The following is a 23,846-nucleotide window of genomic DNA, read 5'->3' as shown; positions in this document are numbered from 1 at the left end:
TGCCAGTTCCAGGGGAGGCTTTCTCTCTCTGTTGACTCAGAGGAATGGGACTGTTTAAATTTGGGGGGGCGGGGGGGCAGAGTTGCCATCCCAGTGGGCCTGGAAGGCAAAGCTGAAGCCCAGAGCCAAGGGGCCTTTGTTCATAATCCTGAGAGTGTGACCAATGCCCAGAGTCTAGAGGGTAGGGCCATGGCCTAAATGGTCTCAGGGAACAGAGGACTGTTTTCAAGCCTTGAGGGCTGATGTAGTGTGCTCTGCTCACTTCTTGGTGCCTGTTATTCCTTCTTTTCCTCCAAATTCTCCCATTTGTAGTAGAAATCTCTACTTTGTGTCTGTCCCACCATTGGGAAATAGATAACTTGTATTCTAGATTGCATAGATGAAGAGGAATTTTTGGATTTTGGACTTCAAGTTGATTTAAGACTTTTGCTATGATATGATGGGATGAATGTGTTTTACATGTGGCAAGAACATGAATTTTGGGGGGCCAAAGGGTGGAATGTCATGAATTGAACTGTGTCCTCCCAAAATATCTGTCAACTTGGCTAGGCCATGATTCCCAGTATTTTGTGATGGTCTACCATAAAAAGAGGCCAAGGAACCAGGAAGCAGAAGCTAAAGAGACAAGGAACACAGGGAGCAGAGCTGCGTCAGTCTCAAAGAGTAGGGTCTCAAACGGTGAAGCCACGGCTTCTGGGGCTTCAAAGAGTGGGGCCACAGCCTCCTAGGTTTCAAAGAGTCAAATCTTCACCAACTCGATTCTGGAGTGTGGGGCTGCCATTCAGAAGTGCCAGCGGTATGGGACCGCATCTGCTGCCCAAAGCTGAGGGGGCAGGGCTGCCATGCCCACGGGGCAAAAGAACAGGGCCTGCTGGGGAAATATATTTCCTCACAGTAAAGCATGCTACAAGTCCAAATTTAAGGCATCAGCTCCAGGAGAAGACAGTCTCTGTCAGCTCTGGAGGAAGATTCTTTGTCATAAATCTTCCTCTGGTTGAGGAGCTTCTCAGGCGCAGGGACCCCGTGTCCAAAGGATGCGCTCTGCTCCCGGTGTTGCTTTCTTGGTCGTATGAGGTCCCCAACTTTCTGTTTGCTTCCCTTTCATCTCTTGAGAGAGAAAAGGTGGTGCAGACAACCCAGGGAAACTCCCTTCACCCTGGATCAGGGAGGTGACCTGAGTTAAGGGTGATGTTACAATCTCACCCTAATCCCCTAAACATAAAATTATAATCACAAACTGGAGGACAACCACACAATACCAGAATCATGGCCTAACCAAGCTGACACATAGTTTTGGGGGGACACAATTCAATCCACGACAGAGTCAATATGCAAAATAGAAGGAAAAACCCACGAAATAGAAGCTAAGGAGATTCAAAGCAGAGTCCAAAGTAATGCAACGACATCGAGAATTTGTTTCTGCAGATTAAACCAGCTGCCACCAAGATGATTCTGACTCGTGGTGACCCCACGTGCGTCAGAGTGCAGCTATGCTCCATAGGGTTTTCAATGGCTGATTTTTCAGAAGCAGACCAGCAGGGCTTTCTTCCAAGGCGCTTCTAGGTAGACTTGTCCCTCCAACCTTTCTATTGGCAGCTGGGCATGTTAACCATCTGCGCTACACAGGGACCCCTTCTGCAAATTACTCTCTATGAAATGAGGAGTGGGTTGGCTCATTAATGAACCGAGATGAGGCTGCACATTGCCTGACAAAGTTGTAATAAACATGACTTCCTCTTTCTAACAAAATAAGAATTTAAATACAAATATATGCTTCTCCACCAATTCTCTGGACTGTGGAAGGTAGAGTTTGTTTAGCCTGTTGATTTGATAACAACTTGTGCAAAGCCCTAACACCAATGAAGGCTCAACAAATAGAACCTATAAAAATGCAGTAACTTTACCGACTCTTACTGATAGCCCTGCCAGCAGTCCTTCCAGGCTAGATGGCCAAGAATGCTGATGGTAGACACTCTCAGGGCTCAAAGAAAAGGCCGGCAGGGTTATGTTCCCTGTCCTAACAAATTCCTAAGCCTTATTGCCGGGGCTATGTGACAGCCCACAAGATGGAAACGCACGAAGGGGGAAAATATGCCACGAAGTCCAGCGCAAATCTCAGAATCAAATGCAGACATCCTGATGGCCAGACAATTCTACCTCTACCAAAAAAAAAAAAAAAAAATGGGTAGGATAATGATTAATCCACTCTGTACTTTGGTTCCAGTGAGATTTATTTTTTTAATCTGTGTTTCAGGGAACTATAAAATAATTCTCTCCAAGAAAATTACTCATTTTCCTCAAATGATTCCATTCATTAAAAATGAAAGAACTGGCATCCAATGTTCAGTGAACATCACCCAGAAAAGAGTGTAAATTATCCTTGTCTCTTGGATTTTATCCTGCCACCTTGTTACAAGGAAGCACCTGCGCATTACCAAAGTCTCTTTCAGGCCTTTTAAGACTGTTTGTATTCTGCACAGTACAGCACATACAACACATGAAAGGAATTTTCCACTACCAAAGTGTTACAACCAGCCAAACCAGGATCAAGGTGGCGATGAATTACCCTAAGCTGCAAATGACATTAAAAAGTACAAATTCAGCTGTGCAATTTCTATTTGTACTATTAGAAGACGCTTAGTGGGCAAGAAGAAAAGAAACACACCTACACTCAAAAAGGGCAAAAGATTAGTTGTATCTTCCTCAAGTTTCCCTGGCAATTTAATCTGTTCCCTCTCGGCCTTCTGATTTTAATTCCTAATTCTTCTATTACATCATAATTCAAGCAGAAGCCTGGATGCTACAAGAAACTGTATAAATAACTAGTCATTCTGGAAGGTTCTCATTTTCCATCCACCCTAAAAATATTAGTCAAAGAACGCTGGAATCAAAGAGCGGAAATCCAGGCTGCTGCCAGTCATTAGCACCATGTCCTCAAAAGACCATTTTTTTTAAGGCAAAATTAGATGGCGAGGGAGCATTTATTATGCCATTCAACTTTTTAACTCAATTAATTTAAAATTCAATTTAGCCAATATTTCTTCATTTAACAAATATTTACTAAGCACCAACCACATATTCAACATTGTTCCAGTTTATTAAAAACACAAATGTTAACAAAATAGACAAGAATCCCTGCCACCTAAATGTCATAAAATCTTAAGCAACAAGCTTTGGGGGAAAAAATTGCAATGCTAAAAATAAAGCAAGGAAAGATATGACACTTCTTTTATTACCTCTAGAAAAACAATTCACTCTACAGAGACGCTAAAACCTGCTGCAGTTAAGTGGCAACTAATAGAAGCCTAGGGGGTGAAGATTATGTGTAAGAAAGAAAGAGTGGGCTCCTGTTATCTGGAGCCAAAAAGATGGACCCCCAAGACCCAGCAACTTGCAAGAGAGAGATTAGGGATGAGTGTGAAGTAAGAGGAAGCACAGGGTACAGTTGTGTCCTTGGATAAAGAGAACCTTGGCAGACAGAGTTAATGAAGTTCCCAGGGTATGAAAGTATCCCAGGAGCCAGAAATTCTCCTAGAATGGTCATGCTCATTACTTGGCAGAAGAGAAGAATTTTAAAATGAGATCTGTTTACAGACAAGGCAGTCAAGTAGAGGGCATTCGGCTCTAAGAAGAGTCCAAATTCTAGGGCATCGAAACGGGGAAAGTTGTTCCAGGAGAAGGGTACCAGGCTATTCTGAGAAATGGCACATCTCCCAGAACTGAAATGCCCAGGACAGAGGAGCTGGCTTTCCAGGATGTGGATGGAGACATAGTGCAACCTGAAAGAGAGGACATTCGGGATGGAGCAGCAGGGACAAAGATTACCCAGATGTGTCTTCTCAAACCTCTCTGATGAACAGGATTACCTGGGCACCTTTTGTTTGCTAAAGCAGGTGCCTGGGGCCAACCCAGCATCTGAAATGGCATCTCCGGGGCAGGGCTCAGGGAATAAACAGAGTTCCTGGCTGAGTGCTTATTTTCTTTTTATAATAATTATTTTTCAATTAAAGGAAATAAAGCACATGTGTAAGTGGCCCCCTTCTGAATTATGCCCCAGGAAAAGAGAACAGGGCAGTCTCTCTCAGACTCCAGGTTTTGATGGGCACTTACTCCAGTGCACCAAGCACGGATGGGGAGGTTTCACAGGCTGGAGTCATAAGAGAGGTGGAAGACACATGTATTGATTTTTTTTCTCTCTAAAACACTCAAGGGCCCAGGTCATGCAAACGGTGTGCACTTGACTTCTAACCTAAAGGTTGGCTATCCAAACCTACCCAGCAGTACCATGGAAGAAAAGGCCTGGAGATTTGCTTTCATTATGATTAGAGCCAAGAAAAACCTATAGAGCACTTGTACTCTGTAACACATGGTGTTGCCACAAGTCAGAATCAACTCAACGACAACTAACAACAACTCTAACACTCAATTATTCTATAACATTACAGTTATATAATACTGCAATTATTAATGATAGTGATAAACAAGAGCTACCACTTTTTAAACACCTACAAATTGCCAGGTTCTATGCTAGGCACTTCTTACAAACTATTACTACCAAATCAGCAAAGTAGGCATTTTAACGTATTTCAGATGAGAAACTGAAGTACCGAATCATTCAGCCATCAAATTCTGGTCTACCCAACTCCGAAGACCATGCTGTCTCTTCTTACATTTTCATTTTCTTTAATTTCTTTCTCATTAAACTTGAGTTTTATTTTAATTTCTATGGACATCTTTCTTTGTCACTAAACTTGAGTTTCTAGAAGGCTGGAACTACATGTTCTTTCACCTTTGCCTCATTACCTAATCTCACATCCGGCACGTAGTAGGTACTCTGCAAATGTTAGTTGAATAAATAAAAAATGGACTCACCAGCCTCCATAAAGCAAGCTGCAGAATTTTCCAGAAAATCAGACAGCCAGACAGTTTCCAAACTCTCTGGAGGCTGCTGTGTCTCCCATCCTTTAGTTCTTTGGAAAAACACCAAAAGGGCAGGTTACCACACAGGCCACCAAGTGAATAAATGCCAGACTGTCTAATTCAAAAAGGGGGTGGCAAGTGTCCAGAAATGAGGGCTGCCCTGGGCACAGGAATCCATTTGTAGGAAGCATTCTCTAGCAGGACAAACCCATATATATCTACCTGATTGTGCCAGGCCCACCTGATCATCCCTGAGGTCACAAGACAGACCACTAACAGGTTCTCCACTCTCCTAAACCTTCACAGCTTCTCCTTAAATCCTTGTCTTGCCAATCACGATACTGTCTATATCCCAGAAGTACAGCCAACCCAACATTAACCTTAGGACATCTGTTGACAGAAATACCACCTTATATACACTCTCTCCCCCCTAATCCCTGGGTCTTTCACTCCCCACTCCTGACAATGGATTCAGCTCCATGCACAGGCTGAACGTCCCCAAGCGAGGACACCACTTCAAACATCACCCCCTTCTCCTTGGCTCCTGCGCAGTGTCTATGAAATAAAAATCCTGTTGTCCTTCTAGGTGAGAGAGCAGTTTCACACAATGCAAGATCAATTTCTCCTCATGCTGTGACCTTTAAGACACAGTCCTGTCAGCAGGCACTCAACTGCCAGAGCTCAGGCAGAGGCCACATTAGGAAGTCAGGGGCTCAAGGGCTGGCACTCGGGGGCTGCGCTGGAAAGGATTCCAGTTCCAAACGGAAGGTGAAAAGAAGGGTATGTTTATAAGCCAGGTACTCCTGACTGCTTGTGTCTCAAAGGAGCACAGACACTTAACACTCAACAAAGCCTAATTCAGTATTCTGTTTAACAAGTATTCCTTGTCTCCATGTTCCATGCACTGTAAGCTAATCAAAGAGAGTGATTCAGATACAGAAACTCTGGCAGGGAGGGAGGTGCCAAACAAGAATCTAGCACTATGTTGAACATTTAAGTATGGCATCTCATTTAATCTTTATACCACACCCATGAGCAAAATGCTATTGTCTCCATTTTGCAGATTAGAAAACTAAGGCTCAGAGAGGTTAAGATACTGGCTCAAAGTAACACAGTTATCAGTGTAGCCTGGATTCCTAGCCTGGTGTGGCTACAAGCAAAACCTTCCTTTAGTATTCCCTAAGATTAAAATGAGATGGTGGAGGTTCAGTGGTGAAATTCTCACCTTCCAGGCCGGAGCCTCTGGTTCAATTCCCAGACAATGCACCTCCATTGCAGTCACCACCCATCTGTCAGTAGAGGCTTACGTGTTGCTATGACGCTAAGCAGATTTCAGCAGAATTTCCAGACTAACATGGACTAGGAAGAAAAGCCTGGAGCTCTACTTCCAAAAATCAATGAAAACCCTATGCTAACATTTTGATCAAAGATACCATAGAAGAATCTTGATCAAAGGGGGGGAAATACAGAACAGAATTTCAAATTCTTATGGACTATAAACTTTCTGGAACCATGGAGGGTGGATGAACTCCTGAAACTACTGCCTTGGGATAATCTTTAAGCCAAAAATATCCTTTCCACCATCTTAAAACCAAACGATAGCTTAGCTTAACTAGTAAAAAAGGTCTGCTTGAGCATTATGCTCTTTTAAGAACTATCTATAGGGGATCAAACCAATAAAAGCAACTTGAAAGATTAGATCGGATAGTTATAGGGCATCGAGTTTAAGTTAATTTGGAATGAACAACTCAGAAAAGGAAGGTGAGAATGGTTACAATTCAAAGAATGTAATCAATGTCACTAAATTGTACATGTAGAAACTGTTGAATTGGTTTATGTTTTGCTGTGTATATTCTCAACAACAAAATAAAATTTAGAAGGGAGGGGGAAGAACTCATGTCACAACCAGAACAAAATTAATAAGAATGCTTACACATTGTGGAAAATGTAATCAATGTCACTAAATAATTTGTATAGAAATTGTTAAACAGGAACCTAATTTGCTATGTAAACTCTCACTGGAAACACAATAACATATTATTAAAAAGAAAAGAAAACCCTAAGGACCACAATAGTCTGATCTGCAACCGATCATGAGGATGACACAGGACTGGGCAGTGTTTCGTCCCACTGTGTGCGGGGTCCCCATGAGTCAGGGACCAACTCAACAACATCTAACAAAAACAAGGTTAAAAAAAAAAAAGGAATTAGGGTCCCTGGTCTCAAGGAATGTAGAAACAAACTGGGAAGACAGTCATGTATTTTACATAATATTATACAAAGCAAAGTACAGGAAGTTATTTGGGAGAAGTAAAAAGCTCAAGGGACTATCAAAGAGGAAGCCACTTATGTGATTAAGGGAGAGAAAGCGATGTACCCAGAAAGGAGCTCGTGGCATCTGAGTTAGGACCAGAAGATTGCATAGAATTTAAACATGCAAAAGAGATTAAAGTTATTACTGGGTGGGGTGTTCTACAGACAAGGTAAGGAAGGACAAGAATAAATAGCAGGGCCCAGAAAAGCTAGTAGTGTATGCAGCTGGTGCCAGGCACTGCACGTGTATGGGTATAATGAGAGAAGAAGCCACAGATACAGGTATGGCCTCACCATGTGGCCACTGTGTCCCACTCTTAGGAGCTTGAACTTCATTCTGTGGCAACAGAAAGTACCCAAAAGTATCTGAGAAAGAGTGATGTTCCCAGAACTTTGTTTTAAAAAGGAAACATCTGGGAGCACCACAGAGAATGCCAGAAGGTGCAGGTGATGGAAAGATTCTCAGAGTACCAGACCAATAGTGCCACAGGGCTGCACATGGGACAAACACTGAGTGAGACATGGGAGAACCTGGCAGCTGTGATACACAAAGGCTGATTCTAAATCCTTCCAGAGTATGGACAAGGACCAAGGGCGAGAGTTACAGGGGGGCCTACTCTGGGTCTGCAACCAAGAAAACCAGCCACAAATGGAACCAGCGCCCCCCGGAGGGATGGAGGCCCAATGCCAGCAAGCATCCAAACAGGTAACTCACCTGCATATTAGGTACCACACTTCCTGCTTCAAATACCCATTTGTAGATTAATATCAGTAACGAGAGACGATTAGTGTCATTTGGTGTCACTCCATTTGCTAGCTGACTCTACATTAAAAGCTGGGGTTCAAGAAACCCCTATTCACTATGGTGAGCCCCAAACAGGAAGCATTAGTTATACAACAGTATAACTGGGATTACTTTTGAATACATTTAAAAACACATCTATAAAGACGAAAGAGTAACAACCTGTGTACTAATTTCCTTCATCACCACCACCCTTAAAGTATTTTTTGGTGAGAACTAAATCTAGAGTTGAATAAGTGCCAGCTACCAGTCTCTGAATGTTCTAAGGGAAATCACAGAGGGTGATGGGGCGAGACCAGGAGGCGCTTTTTCTCAGTGCCTCACTTGAGATCTTCTCCTCTGGGGACAGAGCTTAAAATTGTGCAAGAAAAAGAACTCATTCCAACATAAAGAAGCATCTTATTTATCTGTCCTGGCTAGAGAATGATTGATACTAGTGATTGTGGTTTTGAAAAAATCAGTTACTTTAGGTAAAGGGTAATATAATAGAAAAAGTGTATTCTTGGTTTAGGAGGCAGATACACTCATTTTCTACCTTGCTGCCGTTGTTAGTTGAGTTGGCCCCCGATTCATGGCAACCCCATGTACAAAGGGAATGAAATGCTGCCTGTTCCTGAGCCATCCCCATCATTGGTTATGGACTGGACCACTGGGATCCACAGGGTTTTCACTGGCTGATTTTTGAAAGTGGACTGCCAGGCCTTTCTTCCTAGTTTATCTTAGTCTGGAAGTGCTGCTGAAACCTGCTTAGCATCTTAGGAACACATAAGCCTTTACTGACAGATGGGTGGTAGCTGTGCATGAGGTGCACTGGCTGGGAATCGAACCCAAGTCTCCCTCATGGTGGCAAGAATTCTACCACTGAACCACCAATGCCCCCATCCTTTTGTACCTTGGGGAGCCTAAAGATATTCTTTTATCACTGATCTAAATAATGAAAGAATGTTTCATTTCTAAGTTGTACCCTGCCACTTCTAGAAAGGATCTACACTGCCTTGGACTCAAAGGTTGAGTCCATGTGTCATGAGACCATGAGACTCCTAAGAACTCACTGCTTACTGCTGTATCCCCGGGTCTGGGCCCATGCCTGGTGCAGCCTTGACAAACAACAGATACTTGTTAAGTGAACGAACGAACGAATGAAAGAAACAGGAAAACGATCGAGCAAGAGGATGAAAAGTAAACACACCAAAAGAACGGAGGTTGTTGCTGGGATAAAGCCTCCATTGATCTGCGAGCATCCTGACAGTGAAAGGAACATGAAACATTAATGGAGTCCAATTATCTGTTAAAAGGAAGCAGACAAAAGAGTGGCATGAACCTGTCAGAGCATCAGGAGAGCAAAAGCCCAGAATAGCTGAGACTTGAAAAATGACACAGGAGTGACAATGGCTTTTTCAGTTCTGCTCCAAGTGAGAACCAGGAAGGGAGAGGTCTACTGCTTGCCCAGCACTGGGGAGGACAAAGACAAAGCAGGCTACTGAATGCCGTTTTTGTTCCCATCCTCCTTATGAAGACAAATGATCTTCAAAGTGGAAAGGATGGAATAAACATAATTAAAAGGAAACCACCATCCAAGACAGGGGAGGTGACTACCAGGATCCGATCTACTCAGCTGCTTCCCGTGTCAGGAAAAATTCCATCCCAACAGCTGAAATCTCAGTGCGAGCCACTGAAAAATCTGAGGAGCCAAAAACAAAAGAAAATATTAATGGCGCTTTGATAGGGAAAGAGGGCAGATCTAGAGGCAGAATGACAGTGATGACAAGAACAGACTCACAAGCCCACAATCCTGTGTCAAATCCCGCTCCACCACTCATCAGGGATGTGATGTTGGGCAAGCACCTTCCCTAACCCTGGGACCTCAGTTTTGTTCTCTATAAAAACGGGGATAACAATGCCTAGTGCCGGCCCCATAGGACAATTATGTGGATTAAATGAATTAAAATATGAAGCACAGATTCTTGATATGTTAAGATTTTTTAATAAGGATGTAACCTAAACATGTAAGAAGCAGAGGACTGAGGTAAGAAATCCTAACTTATCTTTCTGAAGGACGATAAATAAGGAAGACCAAAGAAGAACTGACACCCTTTAATTATGGTCGTGGCGAAGGATATTCAATATACCATGCCAAAAGAACAAACAAATCTGTCTTAGAAGAAGTACAGCCAGAATCCTCCTTAGAAGCCACGATGGCAAGACTATATCTCACAAACTCTGGATATGTTATCAGGATGGACCAGTCCCTGGAGAAGGACATCATGCTTGGCTAAGTAGAGTGTCAGCAAAAAAGAGGAAGACCCTCAATCAGTGAGATGGATTGACACACTGGCTGCAACAATGGGCTCAAGCATAACTGCGATTGAGAGGATGGCGAAGACCAGGCAGTGTTTTGGTCTGCCATATACTGGTCCGCTATGAGTCAGAATCAACTCGATGGCACCTAACAACAATGATGCAATTTCAACTGATGCAGCAGAAAAATCATTAGTGACATGGACAAAAGCCATTAAGTGTGGCATGAGTCCGATTTTATATTCTATAAGGCAGAAAGAATATAAACATTACTTATTTGGTGGGGGGGAGAGATGATTTTCCCCCCACCTTTTTTGTACTTCAATCCTAATAAAAGAAGTTTAGGTACTGGGGTCTGGGCAGGTAATACAAATGAAAATTGAAATCATTTTTGGCATCAATACCCAACAAGATGCCAATATTCATTACTATTAAGGAATTTTTTTGAGCATTTCACAAAAAGCATGTGATCAATGGAAGACAGCGTAGTTTCACTGTGAGGAAATGACACTAAAACAAAAAACCCAATGACACTAAATGAACAAAATTACTACAGACATACATAACGGGTAAAATGTTGAAGGTATTTGTATGAATTTCCCAAGGCTGTCATAACAAAATACAACAAGTTGGGTGGCTTAAAAGAACAGAAATTGATTGTTTCACAGTTCTGGAGGCTAAGAGTCTGAATTCTGGGCGACAGCAGGACCATGCTCTCTGTGACAACTTGAGTGAAAGAGCATTTCTGGTCTCTCCCAGTTTCCTGTAGTCCTGGGTGTTTCTCGGTATTGTTTAGCTTGTAGATGTATCTCCACACGGCCCTTCCTGTATTTCTGTCTGTCTCTTTTCTTTTATAGGGACACCACTCAGGTTGGATTAGGACCCACGGTACTCCTGTATGACTTCATATTAACTGATAACATCTTCAGAGGCCCTATTTTCAAACAAGGTCACATTCACAGGCCAACATATACTTTGGGGAACACAACTCAATCCACGTTAGTATTCTCGTGGTAAGAGAGTAACCAGTGAACTTGATAAGAGGGCATCAGATGAACCACAACGCAAAACTGGTTCAGAAGTTTTGACTCGATGACTAGCAGGCGCCATATTGTTTTCTCACTTACTTTTACATTCTTCTATCATTCGCTTCTCCAAGCTACTTCTGATGCCTCAGGAATGGTGCTTTTGGAAGAGGAGGTCCTTATTAATCAGATTTATCTTTGCTGGTACGGAACTGCCAGAACCTCCCAAATGGAAGGCAATGGTAGGGGCTGAGGATCTTTCTGAAACCCTCAAGTTCAGGAATTCATTAAACAAACATCGATTAAACACCACTATGGATAAGGTAGTCCCCTGGTGGCACAGTGGTTAAGAGCTCAGGCTGCTAACCAAAAAGGTCAGCAGTTCAAATTCACCAGTCACTCCTTGGAAACGCTATGGGACACTTCTACTCTGTCCTATAGGGTCGCTATGAGTCAGAACCAACTTGATGGTATGGGTTTGGTTTATGGGTGAGGCACTACACTGGAAGCTTCAAGATTACTAAGACATAGTTCTTGCCCATAGGAAATCTATGATCTCAAGAGAAAGGGGGAAAATATCATATATAAACTAACATTTGTAAGGGAGTATGGGCTAGGTGGTTTAGCTAATTTATCTCAAAGTGTGAAGTTGGATCAGCTTGGATTTAGCTTCCAATTCTACTACTGCGTGATGTTTGTGTGACTTCTGGACAAGCTAATCAACCTCTCAGCTTGTTTCCTCACCTGGAACTCTGAGAATCAGATGAGAATATCAGACATGCGGGAGGTTTCTGCATAAAATCCAAGTTATCATCATCATCGTCACTATTATCTTCCACAATAGTTATGCAGGACAGGTATACAAAAATGAAGACTCTGCAGTACAAAGTGGTTACTAACTTGCACACAGTCACAGAGTGCTGCTAAAACAGACAGAAAAATGGTCAGCCCAAAGCCTGGTCGCCTCTGAACATCTGATGGCATTCAGAACAGTTCCATGAAGGAGAAAAACAAAATAAACCAGAACAAAACAAAACCCTTTCCCTCCTTGATTTATTTTTCCTTCTCTACTAACTGACATTCTTTTCTAATTTTGGTCTTTTCCATTTGGCCAAAAGATTATCCACTGAGCTAGTGGTGTTTCTGAAATAGACCTGTACGAGGGGCATGCTGGCAGCATCAGACCTCCTCCTGAACTCTTTCAAGGTGGAGAGAGTCATTATTAGCTCAGCAGCCCCAGACTGATTCCTATGAGGCTGAGGACAGCCACGCCTCCTCTCTCCAACCTTTTTACCAATCCTGACACCAGCCTTCCCTCCCAGGCTACTCTACTTCTCTGCTGGGTTCGGTAATTCACTGCAATGGCCACAGAGAACCCACAGACAATACTCACAATTATGGGGCTTATTAGGGGAGTAGCAGGTTACAATTCAGGGTCAGAATTGACTCAGGATACAGTTCTTCAATTAGGACAGCCACTTCTCGCCATGCCTACAAGGTAGGCCCCTGTTTTTGGCCCTCTGCCCCTCAGCTAGCCTGTGCCCTGCTGGAATAACTGTTAAAAATCTCTTTAGTTCTGCCAATAAGTGCCTGGGGGCACCCTACTCTGCCTATAAAACCCTAGCCCGAAGGTACTCAGCTATCTGGCTCTGGAGGTCTGCAAGCCTAGCTCCAACGACAGGTGCCCGGAGGCACCCAACTTTGCCAGGATATCTCCTGTCCAATGGTGCTCAGCTCTCTCACTCTGGGTCAGCACACCCAGTATAGCTGCCTCACTCTGTGCACTGGGAAGCCCACTGCACTGTCTCACACCTGCCTCCTGGTTCTTCTGCTGCTAATTCTCTGCCAAGCTTGCCACCACTCTTCGCCATCTTGCGTCACCTCCAGTGTTATAGCTCTCTGTCTCCTCGGTCTAGGACATACTCCACTCCTAGCTCTTCTTCTTGGTGGTAGTAGGTTTCTCCCTCGTCACTTGCTTCTGTCTCCTTTTATCTCTTGTAAGATAAAAGGTGTGACTCAAGTTAGGGACTTCAATAAGGGTGGCGAATGGGGTAAGGGAGGGGACTTGAGCCACACCCTCTAGTAAGGTGGTAATTCAAGATACACCCCACCCTAATCTAACCTCAGTAACATAACAGACAACTCACTCCCAAATGGGACCATGACCACAGGCATAGAGGTTAAGATTTACAACACATCACAAAATGGAGTATAATTATATCTGATCACAAAAGGGAGGATAATTACATCTGATTACAAAATGGAGGATGACTACATCATTATACAACTGCCAAACTGCATCAACAAATAACTGCCAAACCACAGAAAATCATGGCCTAACCAAGTTGACACATAACCTTAATCATACACCTTATTTGCACAGTCTCACCCAATCACTGCGTGTGAGTCATGAAGACTATGACTAGAAGGGCCAAAGTAAGTAATTCACTGCACTGCAAGTCTCATTTTACACTTTTCTTTTTTCTACACTTGCAATGGTGGTTCAGTGGTAGAATTCTCACATCTTCTTTGTAGGAGACCAGGGTTCACTTCCTGGCCAATGAACCTCAGGCTGAGCCATCACCCATCTGTCAGTGGAGGTTTGCATGTTGCTATGATGTTGAACAAGTTTCAGCAGAGTTTCCAGACTAAGATGGACTAGGAAGAAAGGCCTGGCAATCTACTTCCAAAAAGAAGCCAGTGAATACCCCATGGATCACAACAGTCCAATTTATAACAAATCATGAGAGTAATGCAGGACCAGGAAGCATTTTGTTCCTTGTATCTGGGGCTACCATAAGTAGAGGGCAACCTGATGGTAGCTAACAACAACATACTCTTACCAGGAAGGAAAGCATCCCAGCACTGATAATTCTGCAAAAAAACAACATTTTGACTTTTTTGTTAAAGAAACTAAGCAAAGCCAGAAAATAGCCATGATGGGTTCAGCAGAACCTGGGCACCAGTACCATTAGCCACTGAGTAGACTCCACCTCATCACTCCTAATTACGGACAGCCCAGCGTTTGGACTAGCTGTCGCCGTCTGGGCACATGGACTACTTTCCCTGGGTTTATACCTCCAGGGTCAGAGTGAATATTCTGAATACATCTCAGGGGCTTCACCATGATGGTCACACAAGACCCTGTTGCCCAAATCGAGTAAGGTCATGATGAGTGTGCCTGCCTGGGGCACCAGACAAGTGAGCCCAAGAGGCGCACACGATGGCAACACGGGCTGAAGGTCACAGAGGTCTTGTGAGGTCCGCGGCTCTCAGCTGGGACGCAAACTACAATTATCTATGGATTAGATCAGCTGTCCCATCGAGGAAGGAAGGAGGCCTGAAGCAGTTACAGGCCCACAAAGGGGAGAAACCAGCCAGAGAGGTAAAGTGCTTCCAGTCAAGCAGCAGAAATGAAAAGCAAGGCAGGGCCTCTGTTGCCCCAGGAGACGGGACCACTGGAACACCAGAGGGAATTCAGGGGCCACTTCACTGTTTGATGTCAGAAGCTCTGAAACCCAGATATAAGGCCACTAACGAATAACCATACAAGGGCAGAGGGGGCACGATTTGAGAGAGAATTTTTGGAGTGGAAAAGAGATCTGTTTTTTGCCAAGCTCTACCACTTATCTAGCCAAGTACTTTCAATTCTCAGATCTTGTCTCTACCAAAACTGGGCTCTGGGTGAGGTCTGGGATGGTGATCGATGTGTGTGTGGCCATGTTTCCCTCACCTGCCCACCACCATGGCTTTCGGAACCACGGTGCCCTCGCTCTGAGCAGGCAGCCTCACATTCTCCTCCCTCAGCACTGAATTCATGGTGTCCAGGGGACCTTTCAGCTGAAAAGTTTTGCAGTTTGGTGGTACAATGCAATACCAAAATCATTAATTTCAAATTATAGTTTTTATTACTTTTTTTTTTTTTTTCCAGAAATAACCTTACTTGTGGGACAAACAGTTAAGTACTCGGCTACTAACCAAAAGGTTAGTGGTTCGAATCCACCCAGAGGCACCTCAGAAAAAAAGGCCTTGAAAACCTTATGGAGTACAGTTCTACCTTGTAACACACGGGGTTGCCATTGAGTCAAAATCAGCAACCAGGTTGTTTTTTGGTTTTATACCAAAATTAGAAATTAGAGAAGAGTGAAAAACAAAAATAAAGCTCTCACCCAAAGACAGCCACTGTTACTATAATAGGTAGATTGTCAAGCTCTAAGAATCTGAAAGTACCATCTTCCTTCCCCCAGCTCCGCTCCCTCTAACCCTCTCCGCTCTTGGAAAGCACCCACAAGGTCAGGAGTATTACGCACACTCTGTTCCTCCTGCCTGGAACACCTGGTCCTGTCTTCTCATGACTGCCCTCACTGGGGAACACATACACACTCCCTTCACACCCCTGCTCACACAGCAATTCCTGTTCACTGCCCACCCAGACTGGACAGGCCTTCCCTTGACCCTGACAGTCTCCACTGTACCAACCCTCTACCTGGCACTGGTGCCTAGTGGATACCCCCCTGGGGGATAGATCAGGAAAATAAATTCAGAGTGAAATAAACCAACTTCCTCAAATGTAGGCATATAATAAATTTTTTAAGAGTAAAAAGAATTGCTTCCCTCCAACTTCACACTCTTAGCCCAATTCATTTTGGAACTAACAGTGCCACAAACCACTCCAGGATGCTGCGCCAGCATCATAATCACAGATCAGGGACAGCAACACAAGCTCCCTCTGGACAACTACAAAGCCTTGGAGGCAGGCGGTATTCTGGACAGTAAGGTTTCAGGATACTGAACATAACACTTTAAGCACTAACGCTGACTTCTATTTTCCCCACTTATACTTCATACATCATACTCTTTGCTGCCTTCTCGGGGGCGGGGGGGCGGGGGGAGGGCAAAGAACATAATGTGACCTTTCCATAATGACTGTGGTCCTCCACAGCAACATTAATGATGTCCCCTGGGCTTGAGGAGGTATGATGCTATTTGTTACTAGATTAAATGGACTTACATTCATGTACTTTGAGTTCCAATGCCCTTTTTATGACTCGCCTTTTCCTATGATGGGCCGCTGTCAAAAACATCTCTCACCAATAGAAACTTACAGGAATGGAAATGCCCTTTACCGCTTTCTCTCTGCTGCAACCTGCTGGCATCCAGTCGATTCTGACTCACAGCGACCCTATAGGACACAGTAGATCTGCCCCATAGGGTTTCCAAGGACTGGCTGGTGGATTCGAACTGCCAAATTCTTGGATAGCAGTCGAGCTCTTAACCACTCCACCAGTAGGGCTCTGCTGTAGGTTTGGATACTAAATTCCCAAGGTTCATGGAACCATATTTTTAAATAATACCTATTATTCACTTAGTTTCATTATGAAACTTTAAATAACATGCTTTTCAAAAAAATTTTAATAGAGAAAATTATAAAGAAAACAAGTAAACATCATTGTGTATAAAAATGGGCTCCCTGGGTGGTACAAATGGTCAAGCTCCGGACTACTAACCCAAAGTACTAACCAAACAGAGGCCCTCGGAGATAAGGTCTGATGATCTGCTCCCAAAAGCTCACAGCCTTGACAACCATATGGAGCAGCTAGCCCTACTCTGCACACTTGGGGTCACCATAAGTCGGAATCAACTCGACTAGTAACAGTTAGCAACTAACACTATCGCCAATATATGAAAACACATATTTTATTTTTAAAACAAAATTGGAATCATAGAGTATTGTAACCTATTTCCTGTTTTTTTTTTAGTTATTAAATCTAAGAATTCATGCTAGTTACTAAATATTTTCTAGCCATTTTAAAGATGGCATGATAGTCCATCAAATGAATTTAGTAGCATTATTTATTTGATCAATCTCTTTCAGTATTTCACTTATTCTGCGGGACTATGCTATTGAAACAACTGAAATGAATATTATATACCCACTGCTGTGCAGTCAATTCTGACCCATAGCGACCCTAGAGAACAGAGGAGAACTGCGTCAAAGGGTTTCCAAGGCTGTAAATCTTTATGGAAGTTGACTGCCACATCTTTCTCCAGCAGAGCAGCTGGTGGGTTCGAATCGCCGACCTTTTGGTTAGCAGCCAAGCACTTATCACTGTGTATATATAAACCCATTGTTGTCGAGTTGACGCTGACTCATAGCGACTTTATAAGAAAGAGTAGAACTGTCCCATAGGGTTTCCAAGGAGTGCTGGTAGATTGAAACTGCCGATATTTTAGTTAGCAACAGAGCACTCAACCACTGCACTACCAGGGCTCCTGCATATATATGCCCAGTGCCGTCGAGTTGATTCCGACTCATGATGCATATATATAACGGTATATAATATCCATTTCGATTCTTTCAATAGCATATATTATTATATATTGCATGATATATACAAACATATATAATAGCATATATATATTACCTACCCCTATATAATTACTGGAAACTGATGGAGAAGTGGTTAAGTGCTATAATAGCATATATATATTACCTACCCCTATATAATTACTGGAAACTGATGGAGAAGTGGTTAAGTGCTACAGCTGCTAACCAAAAAGGTCGGCAGTTTGAAACCACCAGGTGCTACTTAGAAACTCTATGGGGCAGTTCTACTCTGTACTAAAGGGTCGCTGTAAGTCGGAATCAACCTGACGGCAATGGGTTATATAATTCCTGGAGCCCTGGTGGTGTGAAGGGTAAAAGCTCAGCTGATAACCAAAAGGTTGGCAGTTCGAATCCACCAGTGGCTGACTCTTTGGAAACTCTATGGGGCAGCAGTATTCATAGGGTGGCTATGTGTCGGAGTTGACGCAACGGGTTTGGGTTTTTTTTTTTTTTTACTATATAATAATTATCACATATATTATTATTCATGGACTTCCAGAAGAATGAACAAATCTGTCTTGGAAGAAGTACAGCCAGGATGCTTCTTGGAAGCGAGGATGGAGAGACTTTGTCTCACATACTTTGGACTTGTTATCAAGAGGAACCAGTCTCTGGAGAAGGACATCATGCCTGGTAAAGCACAGGGTCAGCGAAGAAAAGGAAGACCCTCAATGAGACGGATTGATACAGTGGCTGCGACAATGGGCTCAAGCATAATAGTGATTGTGAGGATGGCACAGGACCAGGCAGTGTTTTGTTCTGTTGTACACAGGGTCACTATGAGTGGGAACTGACTCCGAGGCACCTAACAACAACATATAATTATTATATACCCATCGTCTTAGTTATCTAGTGCTGCTATAACAGAAATACCACAAGTGGATGGCTTTAACAAAGATAAATTTATTCTCTCACAGTCTAGGAAGCTAGAAGTCCGAATTCAGGGTGCCAGCTCCAGGGGAAGGCTTTCTCTCTCTGTCGGCTCTGTGGCAAGGCCCTTTTCATCAATCTTCCTCAGTCAAGGAGCTTGTCAGCACAGGGACAAGGACTCGCTCTTCTCCTGGCTCTTGTTTCTTGGTGGTATTAGGTCCCCTTCTCTCTCTGCTCACTTCTCTCTTTTATATCTCAAAAGAGATTGGCTTAAAATACAATCTAATGCTGTGTATTGAGTCCTCCCTCATTAACTGCCACTAACCCCACCTCATCAAGACCATAGAGATAGGATTTACAACACATAGGAAGATCACATCAGATGACAAAATGGTGCCCAATCTACACAATACTGAGAATCATGGCCCAGCAAAGTTGATAGACATTTTGGGGTGACACAATTCTATCCATGACACCCATAATAATACATACATACAAACCCATGAATATTGAGTCAATTCCAACTCAGCGATTCTAATAGGACAAGGCAGAACTGTCCCATAGGGTTTCCAAGGCTGTAATTTTTACAGAAGCAGATCTTTCACCTACGGAGTGGCTGGTGGGTTTGAACTGCTGGCCTTGTGGTTAGCGGCCAAGCGCCTAACCACTATGCAACCAGGGCTCCTCACATACCTATAATATACATATATATTATAAACATGTACATTCACTTCCTTGAAATAAATCCTTGGAAGAAATGATGGATCAAAATGCGTAAACACTGTATAGGCTCCTGTTACCAAAAACCAAACCCACTGCTGTAGAGTCAATTCTAACTCATAGCGACCCTGCAGGACAGAGTAGAACTGCCTCATATGGTTTGCAAGGCTGTAATCTTTACAGGTGCAGACTGCAACTTCTTCTGCGGCTCATGTTAGACAGTAGTAAACTGCCTTGTGGAATTTTCCCTATTACTTTTTACTCCCCCAAAAGCAACCACTTATCAAATGACCACTGTGCCAAGCACTGTATCTTGTGTTTTACATACACCTCTTCTCGATCCTCACAATAACTCCACAAAAGGGGCACTACTGTTCCCGCATTATAGATGAGGAAACTGAGGCTCAGTTACCCAAGAGAACAGTTTTTACAAGAAAAAAGCACCCTGTCAGGCTCCAGCCACTACACCACACTGCCTACTGAGCTCACAAAGGTCTGGGGGGCTCTCTCTTCTGAGTCGAATGTATTTACTTCCATACATGCTCTGTGAAAAGTCTCTTTCAGCTCACTGGGCATCTCTGCTCAGCTGTGTTCCTGGTGGCAGACCTGGCTGGACTGCTCAGCTTTGATTATGAGTAATATTGACAATCTGATGCAACTTGTCTAAAATCAGCAAAGGCCACATTCTTCCAACAATCACTCCCGCAATCAACACCCATGGAAGCAGCAGTCACAAAATCAAATGATCCAGTGCACTGGGCAAATCTGCTGCAAAAGACCTCTTTAAAGTATTAAAAAGCAAAGACGTCACCTTGAAGACTGAGGTGCGCCTGACACAAGTCATGGTGTTTTCAATAGCCTCATACGTGTGAAAGCTGGACAATGAATAAGGAAGACCAAAGAAGAATTGATGCCTTTGAACTATGGTGTTGGCAAAGAATATTGAATATATCATGGACTGCCAAAAGAATGAACAAATCCGTCTTGGAAGAAGTATAGCTAGAAAGTTCCTTAGAAGCAAGGATGGCAAGACTACATCTCACATACTTTGGACATGTTATCAGGTGGGATCCATCCCTGGAGAAGGACATCATGTTTGGTAAAGTACAGGGTCAGCAAAAAAGAGGAAGACCCTTCTGTCTTCGTTATCTAGTGCTGCTATAACAGAAAGACCACAAGTGAATGGCTTTAACAAAGAGAAATTTATTCTCTCACAGTTTAGGAAGCCAGAAGTCTGAATTCAGGGTGCCAGCTCCAGCAGAAGGCTTTCTCTCTCTGTCGGCTCTGGGGGAAAGTCCGTGTCATCTATCTTCCCCAGTCAAGGAGCTTCTCGTGCAGGGACCCAGGTCCAAGGGACACGATATTCTCCTGGCTCTTGTTTCTTGGTGGTATTAGGTCCCCTATGTCTCTCTGCTCAGCTTCTGTCTTTTACATCTCAAATGAGACCGGCTTAAGACATAATCTAATCTTTTAGATTGAGCCCTGCCCCATTAAAATAACTGCCTCTAATCCTGCCTTGTTAACATCATAGATGTAGGATTTACAATACATAGGAAAATCACATCAGATGACAAAATGGTGGACAATCACACAATACTGGGAATCATGGTCTAGCCAAGTTGATACATACTTCTGGGGGACACAATTCAACCCCTGACAACCCTCAGTGAGATGGACTGACACAGTGGCTGCAACAATGTGCTCAAGCATAACAATAATTGTGAGAATGGCACAGGACCAGGCAGTGTTTTGTTCTGTTATATATACCGGTTGCTATAAGTAGGAGCAGACTCGATGGCACCTGACAACGACATTCTTCCAAAGTACCAACTTCTAAAAATCACAATTCTCTGAAACTTTACATTGCAAAAATATGGTCAAGAGCAATTCCAGCTATTTCAAAACCACGCGGTTTCAAAGGAAAATGCGGCCCTTTCTGCAATACTGCTAAGAAATGTGTGTAGCATTTTGAGCAACTGTCACACAAAAATAAGCTGCTTACATTAGGAGCAAGGTAGTAAAATGAGAGCAATAAATCCTCTTTGCCAGATAGAAGTAACAGGTCAAGGAAAGTCACAGCTAATCTTTTATTCTAAACATCATGTGCCTTGCAAAGAACTAGGCAACTCCTCATCAGATGGATCATGCAAACCCAAAGCTTGCAATCATAGGGTCTGGCTATGCCTTGAAATAACAGAACTAGACCTTTGTCAAATCCCTTGAAGTCTCCCAAGGCGTCTATGCTAGAAAGAATCCCACACGCTTAACTTCCTGTGAGGCACAAGCTTGGTCAGGGAAGGCAGGGGAACACACAGTAGAAAGCAGGGTTAAGCTACAGGCCCCTGCCAGGTTTTGCGCCACCCAGGCCTGGGAGAGGAAAATGGACCTTTTATGGCACCTGTCAGAGAGCTGCAAACACCAAGCCCCTTTCATCACAGATGCACAGGGCTCCGAATACGCCAAAAGGAAAGACTAACGCTGGATGCAACTGAAACAGCGATGCTGGCTTTCTGTTCAATACAACAAGCCTTATAGCGTCGTTTCCACCCTTCCCACCTCAGTTGGTCTCCACATTTTTCGTGTGAAATGAACATCCAGAATCGGACACATTCATATAGCACTTTCCTTGTTTGCCACCTGCCTGCTCATACTCTCTGCCAGTTTTTCTATTTGATTGTTTCTCTTTCTCATTGACTTACAAGAGTTTTTTAATACATTGAGAGTACTCCGCATGGTGTATGTGTAAATATATTTTTCCAGGCTGAGGTGTGCCTTTTAGCTTTTTTTTTTACTGTGATCTGTTAGATTTGCATAGAAATATGTATTTATAATATACCCAAATGTATTTTGTCCTTTCCTTTCTGGTTGTACTTTCTTATTTAAGAAATCCTTTCTTAGCCTAAGATCATAAAGATTCTTATTAGTCATTAATCCTTGCTATTCAAATAATTGGGGCCCTGGTGACGCAGCGGTTAAGCATTCAGCCGCTAACCAAAAAGTCGGCAGTTTGAATCCACCAGGCACTCCGTGGAAACCCTATAGGGCAGATCTACTCTGTCCTACAGGGTTGCTGAGAGTTGGAATCAAGTGGACGGCAATGGGTATTCAAATAATAAAAGGCATTTTGTTTTTCACTGTTAATTCTTTAATTGACCTGAAATGGATTATTTTGTGTGGTGTGCAGTAAGGCTTAGGTCCACGTACACCCCTCCATGTCAACAGTCATGGGGCTGTGTCCTCACTGTTCCACTATGACATCTCAGCCTTGTACTTAATTTCCAGAAACGCATGGGCCTGTTTTATGGAGCGGAGTCCAGGGTGGTACAAACAGTTAATGTCCTCAGCTGCTACCCTAAAGTTGAAGGTTTACATCTACCCAGAGGCACCTCAGAAGGAAGGCCCAGCAATCTACTTCTGAAAAACAAGCCATTGAAAACCCTGTGGAGCACAGTGGGTCGCCATATGTCAGAATTGACTTGACAGCAGTGGGTTTTTTTTTTAATTGATTCTTTATGATCGCAGTAATTTCTGATCTTAATTTTGTTATTACGTTCCTTCTACATCCTTTGGAGTTACTCATTTATTTTTCTAATTTTAATTTCCTTTTCAAGTTTAGAAATTTAGTATTAAGTACCAGGTTACCAGCATCCCACAATTTTGACCTGCAGTACATTCCTTTTCGTTCGGTTCTAAACATTTGGTATTTTCACTGTGCTTTCCTCTTTTGGCCATGAGTGAAATATGCGTGCGTTTTAAAGTTTCCACACATGTGTTTACATGTTTTCTTTTGAACTTTTTATGCTGACTTCTGATTTAATCACACTGGGTCAAAGAACGTAGCTTGCATGAAACAGATTGCTTAAAATTCAGTGCAACTTTCCATATAGTCAACTTTTTAAACAGTTATACAGGTTTTAGAAAAGAAAAGAGCCTCTGCTGGGTACAGAAGTCTAAATTTATATACTAATTCAATCCTCTTAATACTGTTAGTATTTATTCTATATTTTCTGTTTGACACCCTTTTTTCTTCACATCTTGTTATTTCTCCTTTTTTACCTTTGATTGGATTGATTTTTTTTCTATAGTTCCTTACGTCTTTTGCCACCAAGTCGGAAATCATAAATTACATGTATATTCTTACAGTAATTACAGCCAACATTTTAGTTACACCTAATACATGTATTTTAAGATACGTACTTACGTATAACTGTTTTCTAATGAATTCTCAAGTAACTTCTATATTTAGCTTCTCCTAACCAAGTCCTTTGGGGCATTGGTGGCACAGTGGTTAAGCATTTGGCTGCTAACCAAAAGGTTGGCAGTTCAAATCTACCAGCCACTCCTTAGAAGCCCCACGGAGCAGCTCTGCTCTGTCCTGGAGGGTCACTATGAGTCGGAATCAACTCAATGGCAATAGGTTTGTGGGTTTTTTTTGGTTTGGAATCAGGGCCTTAAAATGACTTGACTATGTATAAAAGAACCCCTAGTCCCAAAAGACACACACATAACA

At 42.9% G+C, this 23,846-nt stretch overlaps 1 protein-coding gene across 5 annotated transcripts in view; it reads right to left on the bottom strand.

The window, feature by feature from the left end:
• GRB10 (growth factor receptor bound protein 10) overlaps positions 1 to 23,846 on the bottom strand; it is a 290,717-nt gene that overhangs the window by 122,649 nt on the left and 144,222 nt on the right. For 2 of the 5 annotated variants that reach the window (XM_010587144.3, XM_064290210.1), the window contains one exon: positions 4,873 to 4,970. The exons of the other annotated variants lie outside the window; for them this stretch is intronic. In XM_010587144.3, coding sequence (XP_010585446.1) covers positions 4,873 to 4,882 — 10 coding nt within the window. In that variant the 5' untranslated portion in view covers positions 4,883 to 4,970. The remainder of the gene's footprint in view (positions 1 to 4,872; positions 4,971 to 23,846) is intronic. 5 annotated transcript variants of the gene reach the window in all.

The sequence above is a fragment of the Loxodonta africana genome, chromosome 8, assembly GCF_030014295.1.
Source record: "Loxodonta africana isolate mLoxAfr1 chromosome 8, mLoxAfr1.hap2, whole genome shotgun sequence".
In the NCBI taxonomy this organism is placed as follows: domain Eukaryota; kingdom Metazoa; phylum Chordata; class Mammalia; order Proboscidea; family Elephantidae; genus Loxodonta; species Loxodonta africana.
Note: the sequence above shows the minus strand (reverse complement) of the source record. Positions and strands in the feature narration are given on the sequence as shown.